At 40.0% G+C, this 9,829-nt stretch overlaps 1 protein-coding gene across 1 annotated transcript; it reads right to left on the bottom strand.

The window, feature by feature from the left end:
• Positions 1-1,955: 1,955 nt before the first annotated feature.
• LOC116247792 (probable serine/threonine-protein kinase PBL16) lies at positions 1,956-5,918 on the bottom strand. The gene is made up of 6 exons (XM_031620109.2): positions 5,512-5,918; positions 4,626-4,933; positions 4,409-4,544; positions 3,828-3,964; positions 3,614-3,737; positions 1,956-2,585 (listed from the first exon to the last, which is right to left on the bottom strand). The coding sequence occupies exons 1-6, from the start codon at positions 5,573-5,575 to the stop codon at positions 2,203-2,205; spliced, it is 1,152 nt and encodes a 383-aa protein (XP_031475969.1). The 5' UTR covers positions 5,576-5,918; the 3' UTR covers positions 1,956-2,202.
• Between the last annotated feature and the right edge of the window lie 3,911 nt (positions 5,919-9,829).

Below are 9,829 nucleotides of genomic sequence, written 5' to 3'. Positions count from 1 at the left end.
ATACCTAGATAAACAGGTCACAGTTTCCTTCGCCTTACGATGTAAGGGGCACCTACTGGCCAAGTGGAAGCTTGATCTAGAATTGGCTACTTGAGAGATTTTGGAATGTGGTGTGGCAGACCTTGCACTTGGCTAATTATTCAAGAAACCAGTCTATTCCAGGGGGTTGGCGCAAATTATATATATATATATATATATATATATTCTCACAGATTTGAGGAGAAATAATGAATTGGGATGGCTCCCCTGCTACAATTTCTTGGAAACAAAAGGACCATGATCTCGATAAGTGCAAAATAATCATAAAAAGGGATATTAGATGAGCCGTGAATCTGAAATCTAAGGTTATCAAACACCGAGCCTCTGATCTTATATCTGAGGCTATATTAAAGGGTTTGCGTTGTAAGATTTTCAATTTAAACAAATAGAGAATCTTAGTAAATCCAGGAATTTGAGATCTTGATAATCTCAGATCAGCGATGAAACAAACACACTCTTAGTGAATTTGATCAAACTCGTCAAATTTTGTAGGCATGGGAATGAGAGATCACAAGAAATTTGAAGAGAAGGATCTGAACAATACATATTTGATTATGGTCGTTCTTCAAGGATCCCTAACGGAGAGAAGTCATCCACTGGGAGGGGATTGAGTATCCTGCCTCTAATGGTCCTTCTTTTTAATGGCAAGAGGCCCATCAACTACTCTGCTAAATAGGTTGGAGCATGATTTCCATTGATGACAAAAGTCGCAACATGTTTGGACGGCCGTTGGGGAGAGATAGAGAGGGGAACTGCAAATTGTTGAATTCACAAATTATGAGGATTAAAAACGAATTTTAAAACAAAATCATAAATAATTAATATCATACAATTATAGTTATTAATTTATTATTTACCAAGGCATATATATTTTTAATTATTATCAATTATATTCTCTCAAGCCTAGATTACAATCTCTTCCCTACGTCATTACGAATCGGACAAGTTTTTCTTCCTTCTCTTAGCAGTGGAAAATCAAACCGCCTTATTTGATGAAATTAATAGGTGTCCGCAGATCTTTTGGTGGCCCGATAGTGATAAATTAAATTGGCTTTTTTTAACATAATAACAGCCTCCATTTATGCCTATGATGTGGGTATGCACACACTCGTTAGCAGACATTTTAAAATTCATGAACCAATTTAACAAGTGCGAAGATACCAATTTTTAAGAGCGATCACGATTAATTTTTCTTTTTTGTCTTATAAAAAAAATATTTGGAATCTTAATTAATGCGTCGGCAATATATAGTTCCACCGTGACAGCAACATTATTCAATTTCCGACGTCCTTTCCGGATTGATTGCTTAGCGGTGGAGGACAAGAAAAGGTTGGCAGGCATTATGGATGCAGCGGCCCAAATCATCCGTTCTGATCAATCTCTCCAGATGGAATGGAGCTGCTAAGGGGTTGGACCAAAGACTGCCGAATTCATTCAAAATCACATTCAGTAGTGCAGCTAAATTTGACAAGAATGGCCGTCGCGGATCTGGCCCCATTTGTTCTCGTCCGCTTCAAGCTCCTGGTCAGTACATTAATGGCTGAAGCCTGAAACGAAAGTCTACCACCTCAGCAATTTAACTCAACAAACTAGTTGCCAATTAGATCGAAATCTTGCCACTAGATCGACTCATGGAATGAAACATGTCAAACTTCCCAGCCGTCCATGGAGTCTGTGCTGCGCCTCTTCTCTTTTTCTTTGAAGTCCTTACTGTTTTTAAATGGAAGGAAGGTCAAAGATGTCCACCCTTTCTTCGATTTGAACAAATTTTTGGAACGCAATTCGACCAATTTCTTTCTTGGGAGAACATAGGAACAGTCAGGCTCTCTCGCTTGAATAGTGAGTAGATATATATATATATATATAAACTTTGTGAATCAATTATAAAAGCATTTAGTGTCACCTTTAAAAGAGTATATACAATGGTATATGTAATTATATGAGAAAGAACTTGTTTCAAATCAATTTTCCAAGCTTTGTATGGTTGAGAAAAAAAATAAGCAAAAAAAATAAAATTAATTTCATATTCATACAAACACAAACGTGCATTGCTGAATGAAGAACCACCCATTAAAGCGTGCTCTCCCTCCCTCTCTAGTCTCGAGCGCTGTCGTAAGATCCATTCCCAATATAAAAGTAAGTACTCTGACTTGGTATTTGAGATCAGCGAACCAAAGCTTCTTGCACAGGCACTTCGAGTTCCTTAGGAGGAGGAGGAGGAGCTGCAGTTGGGACCTCTGATGTAACTTGGAGGGGTTCTAAGGAGTCGACGACGTCCCTCATCAATGGCCGGGCCTTGGGGTTCTGATTCAAGCAGTGGTAGGCCAGGATTGCCGCTTTCTGCGCACTTCTGATGGGAAAATTGCCCTCCAGTCTTGGGTCCATGATGCTGAGAAGCCGCCTTCTCTCTCTCAACAGAGGACGGGCCCAATCGATCAAATGGTGCTCCTTGTACGGCCTGCTCTTGTCAAGCGACCTTCTGCCCGTGAGCAGTTCCAAGAGAACCACGCCGAAGCTGTAAACGTCGCTTCTTGCCGTAAGATGGCCTGCGGGACAACATGCATTCATCAGTTTCCTTCCTTTTTACAGCATGCCCAAACACTGAGATGGTTCGACTGTGGTTGGAAAAAAACAGCGACTTGCTTTTCAAACGAACTAATCTTTCACGAATGAGCAGAGAACCTTCAAGGAACTAATTGGTTTCTAAAAAGTTAGCAATTAGAAGTCTGACATTGGATAGTTTATAGGAACCCCTTTTTCTTTTTTGTTTGCAGAGAAGAGTATGACTTCCCACTTTACTGTGCCCTCCCGCTCCAGGGTAAAAGAAAATTCATGAATAAGGCTCCTGCTAGATGGAAAACAAATATATAAGAAAAGCCACTGCACTGAGGGTCTTGTTGGTTGGTTTCAGATGGATTACAGAACTCAAACCACATTTAGACTCTGACTCCTCCCAGTTTTGTATTCTATCGCCTTGATGATAATCATTGTTATCCTTGAGTTTGATGGATGACACTTATTTGCTGGTTGAAATCATCAGTGCCACAATTTTTATTTATTGGTTGATTCAATGTTTTTACATTTCTTGATTGTTAAGTGATCGGTTTAGGTTATGCTTGACGACGATTAATAGAACCGTGATGCAACTAACCAACAGGCTCACTCATTGTTGAATTTGGAAAACAAAGACAGGGGCTGGTCGCAGGGATGGTTGATCAACTTTACTGTGCGAAGTTTGAATTTTTGCAAGAAGAATTAAGAGGTACTATTTCTGTGCTTTGGCGATATTCTTAGTTTGCCTATACTCTTTGCATTTTTTTATGAAAACAATCAGAAACTCTTCTTACAAACACAGACACATAGACACACCCCTCCATGAAGATTAAGAAGATTAACGGAGATGCTAGAGGTTGTAACACCCTTTGGAAGATTGATTCAACTGAACTAAGTGTCGGGTGGTGCCCTCTCGAATCATATGAATCCCATAGTCAATCGAGTGGCAATTGGAGGAGCCAAAGTCGGTTTTCCATGCTTAAACTAACAGAGACTATAAAATCTTGCAATATTGTATTACCTGTCATCATATACTCGGGAGCAGCATAACCATAGGTGCCCATAACTCGAGTAGAAACGTGGGATTTATCCCCAACAGGCCCATCTTTTGCAAGTCCAAAGTCAGATAGCTTTGCGTTGTACTCCTGAGATAGCAACATAATGCTTTTAACAACATGAACTTTCTAATTCATGAAAATTGATTTCACAGAACAGGAAAAGATAAAATTACTGACCGTGTCTAGCAAGATATTGGATGTCTTAAAGTCTCGATAAATAATTGGTTTCTCAGATTCATGGAGATAAGCCAGTCCTTTAGCCGCCCCTAAAGCAATCTTCATCCTAGCCGCCCAGGAAAGTGGAAGCAAAATTTCTGCAATCATCACACGAGTGGTCAACAGCATAGAAGAGAAGTGTTCGAAACTCCTGCAGTCCATGCACAGCACAGGTGCTTCAGCATGTCAGCAGTTGAGATTAGCTTTGCAGCTAAAGAAAGAAGCCTTGTGCTATAAACTGTGGAATGCTCATGATCACCTCAACTTAGCTTTATAAATACGAATTAGAATTGTTAAACTAAACACTTAAGAGTATGCAGAAAAGTAGGCAACCATAATAACCTGAAACTAGCATTATCTTTCTAACGGTATTCAGTATAAAGCGACAGACAACTCTGCAGTCAAAAAATGCCCCTAGATTGTGGGAAGAATAAATTCTCTAAGAGACAAGTCCTTTAACATTCTGATCTTAAAAAGACAAATCGGAACTATTGAAACAATAAAAAATTGACACAAATATAAGAAGGGATGAGAGACATTACTGGAAAATAAGTGGTTTTCCACGCTACGACCAGCCATATACTCGTAAACGAGAACTTTATTGTCTTCTTCACAGCAATATCCCACAAGTTTCACCAAATTTGGATGTGAAAATTTCCCCAAATAAATGACCTCCGCCTGTAAATTCCCAAGAAACAAATGAGCAACTAAAGACAAAATAGTTAAAGGAAACTGAAATATAGAAGACAAGGAAAATACCAGCCATTCTCTGTGACCCTGAAAGCTCTTCTCCCCATCATGAACCTTGACAGCAACCTCCAGAGGCTCCAATCCCGGCCTCAGATCCTTTGGGATATATCCCCTATAAACACTACCGAATCCACCCCCACCTAAAACGCGATCCTTCTTAAAATTTTCTGTGATTATCTTCAGCTCAGTGAATGTAAACACTACCAAAGGGTTAGCAGCTGAATTCCCTCTCAGGTCTTCAACTTCTTTTGCATTGATGTGGAAGTTCTCGAATTTATCTTCTGTCTCCTGCGCTGAGTTCTGGATTTTGGAAGACTCTGCAACGAGAAACACATGGAGAAAATAGTAGACTCGTAAGATAAGTGGAAGTGGAGGCCATAATTAAAAAAGAAAAAAAAAAGTCTCATATTTGATTCCAACTATGCATATAAATCTCATTGGCATGGCAACTCTGCAACGAAGAACCTTCATAGATAGAGAAAGAAAAAAAACAAGATATAAAGAATGGTCACGTAACGGTTACTACTGACGGCTAAACCTCAACATCTTTGTTTCCAGATTCAGGGGAAAAGGAACTCAAACATGAACGACCTTCTTGTTGCTAAGCAACTAAGACCATCGCTATCTACTCAGGAACTGACCGGAGTCATGTGACGGGAGGGAATCACAACATTAAATCCAAAGCACGTTCGGAAATCACGGACAAAAACGACAGAATGAAAAAAGATCAACAGATTAGAGAAAGAGAAAAGAAGAAAACGGCTCAAAAGAACTTGTTTCTAACAAGCTTACAGACCGACCAAGAATATCCATAAAGCAAAGCTTCAATACCTCAGGAGAAGGAAAATGAAAATGAAGAAGAGGCAAATGAAAAAAAACAGGAAATTGGGCACACCTGATCTTGGGTCAGAAGGTTCACAGCACAGGTAAGACCTCAACCCGCCGCAGCAATTCCCCATCAAGCAGCAAAAGGGGAAACAAACAGTGAACACCCTCAGAATCTAATGCGCAACTACCTCCTCTTACCCTCTGTTTCTAGAGAAAATTGTGATACCGGTTCTCTGTTTCTAGAGAGAATTACAACCCCATCAATCTATTTGTGGACTGAAGCACCTCTCTCTCTCTCTCTCTCTCAGAGAACCACCATCTTTTATCGACACTCACGTACAAAAGCACCGATAAGGGAGAGCGCTCAAAAGATCAAATGGTGGGAAATTCTCATAGTGGAGGTTTCTTCGGAAGCTGAGTGCGTTGGCAGTGGTGTTTCCCGGAAAGAATGATGGGAAGAAAAAGGATGATGGTCGTCCCCCGCCAAGGTGGTGAGGGCCCAGGCGGCGGTCGTCTTTCGTTTTGTAGTCGACCTTCTTTTTGTTTGAATATTTTCAAATCACACCTGCCCCTCTTGGCCTAACTTCAAATGGGCACCTAAACACGGAAAAAAAAAAATTTAAAAGCTTGACAGGTCAGAAAATTCGTCGCAGTTCTTGTGGATCCATCTTTAGTTAGTAGTGTCATGGCGTCCCTCACCAATTGAAATTGAAATGATTCCCACAGTAAAAAATAAAAAATCAAAATAACCATGGCATCTGAAGGTTAAGTGGATTCTGATTCAGCATTTGAAGCTCGATTTGGATGACAGAAGAAACAAAGTCGTTGAACTTTTTAGCGAGTCACCGAGAAACCCTTTTCTCTTTTTCTAAGATTGTTTGTGCTTTCCTTTTAGTCTGTTCTGAGTCACTTCCTTCAAATTCCATAAGTTTCAAACAACTAGCTTTCCACTCAGGCCGTCTCCGTCTACGATTTCTTCCTTTCTGTGAATCCAAAGTTCAGTGAAGTTCGGTAAAACAAAAATTACTGTGGCGTCGTAGAAAAAGCTAAACGCATCTCATAAATGTCCTGAAAATTGACCTGCCACCCTAAAAAACATAACCCCCCCATGGTCCCATTAAAGGTTAAGTAGGTGGAATGTGGTAAGTGATATATGTATATATATATATATATAGCTCTTATACTTTTGCAATGGTGCAACTTTTTTCCGTTGATGAGCGTTCGTTTCCCACACCAGCTTTTCCGTCAACTATAAATGTTTTTCTCCGTCCAAAACACGACCTGTGCATTGATTAAATTTCTAAACGTGTCAACAACTTCCTACCAACCATTGCACATCCATGTGACTTACATGGCTCAATATTTTCATAAAATTTCAACATATTCTTGATTACAGGAGAAAACTTTTTCCTCTGTGAATTTTTTTCGGGAAAAAAACATCCTTTCTTGTTTTCTCAAAATTGAGGCTTAAAATGTTGGTATAACCATTTTGAAACGAACAATGTTTGAGTGAGTGAGTAAAAATAAGAGGCCTCTTTCTTATAAAAAATATTGTTCTAAAATCTTTCTGGTGATTTGGTTACCGAACGATGTTTTTTTTTGGGTGGGTGTAAACAAAAATCATTTTGTCTTCATTTAACCGCCATGAAAACAGAAAAAATTTCAAAATAATTGGATTCTTTAGGAAACAGTTCCTCTATCAATGGGACATATCTGGAGATGCAGGGTGGAATTATAAGCGTGATCCGAGCAATAGGGCTCAAGCTCTTCCCTCTTCTACTTAATACAAACGATTGATCGGATCAACTTTATTACTTATTCAATTTTGATTCGGACATAAGAAAAGACATCCGATTTTCAGATTCATACAAAAATTATTGACCGGATTCGGATTCAGATTTAGATCAAAGAAAATATTGACTGGATTTGAATTCAGATCGGATATAGTATTAAATAAGTATCATATTCTCAATGTCTATAATATGGTTTGATGAGGATGGAAACCTGCATACATTCATTAGTTGAAGAATTGAATGGGTCGTTCCACCGATGCTTTTAACTACTATTTTTTGGAGATAAAAAATTAAGCGAGTGGGTTTAATTGTGATGACGAAGTTTTGGTTGTGAGGAGAGATCTTATATACTACGTTTCTTTCTAGCTTTTGAAATGTTGGTGATGTTCATATTGGTAAACTGGATCTGGAAATGAGGTTAACTTTATATACCAAGTGGATTAGGTTAGATGAGACAAAGACACTTCTCACTGGACTGCATATACCCTTTGATATTTTGAGACCCACCAGAGGAAAAATACTACCAAGTATCACCCTTCACTTCCTTTGAGAAATACAATATTGGAAAATGGGAAGTTTCTGCACAAAATCTTATGCATATATATATATATATATATCCAACCGGTTGAGACAGTGACCAGGAGACGGCCAGTTTCTGGTTGGTATAATGCAGATCTGATATAAGAGCCCTAATTTTCATGTTACGTGACTAGCTAATGTTTCTTAAACCCCGAAATTAGCTTGGTTGAAAGGTCCTGAAAAAAGTCATACGATTTAGTTCTTTTTCTCATAATTGGCAAACTTGGCAGGTTGACTCACAACTCAGATTGCCAACAAATCCGGCCATGAGTCAAGTTGGCCCAGCTCACTCCTAACTCGCCCGATTCAGCTACAATGGTTTACATTTTGGTTAACTGAATATTCGACCGAGTCGACGAGTAAACTTACCAATCCAGTGACTCAGTCATCTTTCAATCCGAGTTGAGTTTGCAAACCATATTCTTTTTCCTCAACGTAACACAATCAAAGCTTGACTGACGACCGTAGCAGCAGCGGTGACGATCGTATTCTTTCGTCAGTTTCTTGAAGATTGTTTTGCCTTTGACGGAGTTGGCGAAGAATGTGGAGGAAATGGAGCGAGGTGGCACCCACAAACCATCCCATCTTCCACATATATGTTGCGTGTAGCAATGGAAGATCAAGTTGTCAAGAGCGAAGTAAATGCAGAGGTCAAGTATTTTCTCTGATAACATCACGACCGACTGCGAGAGGAGAGGAGAGGGCATAACATAGGCAAGAGCCAGCCAAAGAAGATGCTCTTCTTTATGTCAATTCACGCGGATGTGGCATCCTTCTAATCTCGAAACTCTTGCTTTGCATAATATTTATTTGTTTGTTGTTTTTGGATTGTAGTTGCCGTGCTTCAATCTCTTTACCCTTCGTCCTCATCGCTTGAATCGTGAGCTCATTCGATTTTAAGCCAAGGTTCTTTGCCTTGGTGACAAAGCCCAGGAGTATTCATGTCATGCGTCTTAAACCCAAACGAGCAGCAAATGGTTTGGTATGAATCAACTAAATAAAATCAATTAGAAAGTTGGTAGATAAGATACATGATACTTCTTCTCATGCACTCTTTATAAGTGACAACTTTTGCATTGCTAAATTGACTTCCTTTCCCATGTTGATGACAATTGACTGTTGGAAAAGAAAAAGTAAATGTGAAAGGAAAACAAACATTTTGGATGTTTTTCTTCGGTTGCGTTAGTCCACAGTGGGTTAGGTAAAACCCTCCCCATTAATTTGATATCCGTATTCCACAACAAATTGGGAAACGGGAGTCGACTGGACCAACAGCTTAGTTTAGTTCCCAAATTGCCGTCAGTCCACATCGGATCGGAGGTCCGTTGCACTGACCCAAATATGTGAACCCCTTCTGTGAAATTAAGTATAAAAGACGGTGGCCCAGAAGAAGTCCAAGTTCGGTAGTTTGGACCAGGAGAGGAAGCGGAGTCAAAACCGTGTGATCCGGGTACCAATCAGCTTTTGCCAGGTTCCGGGTCCCGGCGAGTGCTTTCCTTTTTCTTTTTTTCTTTTTTTCCAAGATAAAAACAAGGGCTGCGGCCAGCCACGACGCGTGAATGGTCAACGGCTACTGGGAATGGTGACGTCTCGTTTTCAACGTGCCGGGGTCGGACAAGCCTAGTGGGCTTGGCTCAATGGGCTCGGGCAGGGCGGTCAGTGACCCGAGCCCAGGAACTAGGAAGATGCAACCTCAACGTGGCTCAATGGATCGCTTGGCATCGGTATGTTAAGGATGATGAGGCTAAGATTCAAGCGTGTTGCCGATAAGCAGCAGGGGAGGAGAGAGGGGGGTCGCTGAGCCATGGTTGGAATGAGCGCAAAAAAAAAAAATTATATTAAAAAAATCAATTTTTTTTTTTTTTAGTTTGACTCGATCCGTTGCTCTTCTTAACCTTACTTAAGAATCGTTTGACCCACTCTTAAAAAAAAATCCCAGTTCCGTTCCTACCAATAAAAACATGGTCTCTCCAAATGTTTCATGGATGAAGGACCAGAGACCACCCAAGTGTG

The sequence above is a fragment of the Nymphaea colorata genome, chromosome 2 (genome assembly GCF_008831285.2).
Source record: "Nymphaea colorata isolate Beijing-Zhang1983 chromosome 2, ASM883128v2, whole genome shotgun sequence".
In the NCBI taxonomy this organism is placed as follows: Eukaryota; Viridiplantae; Streptophyta; class Magnoliopsida; order Nymphaeales; family Nymphaeaceae; genus Nymphaea; species Nymphaea colorata.
This window is presented reverse-complemented; position numbering and strand designations above follow the sequence as displayed.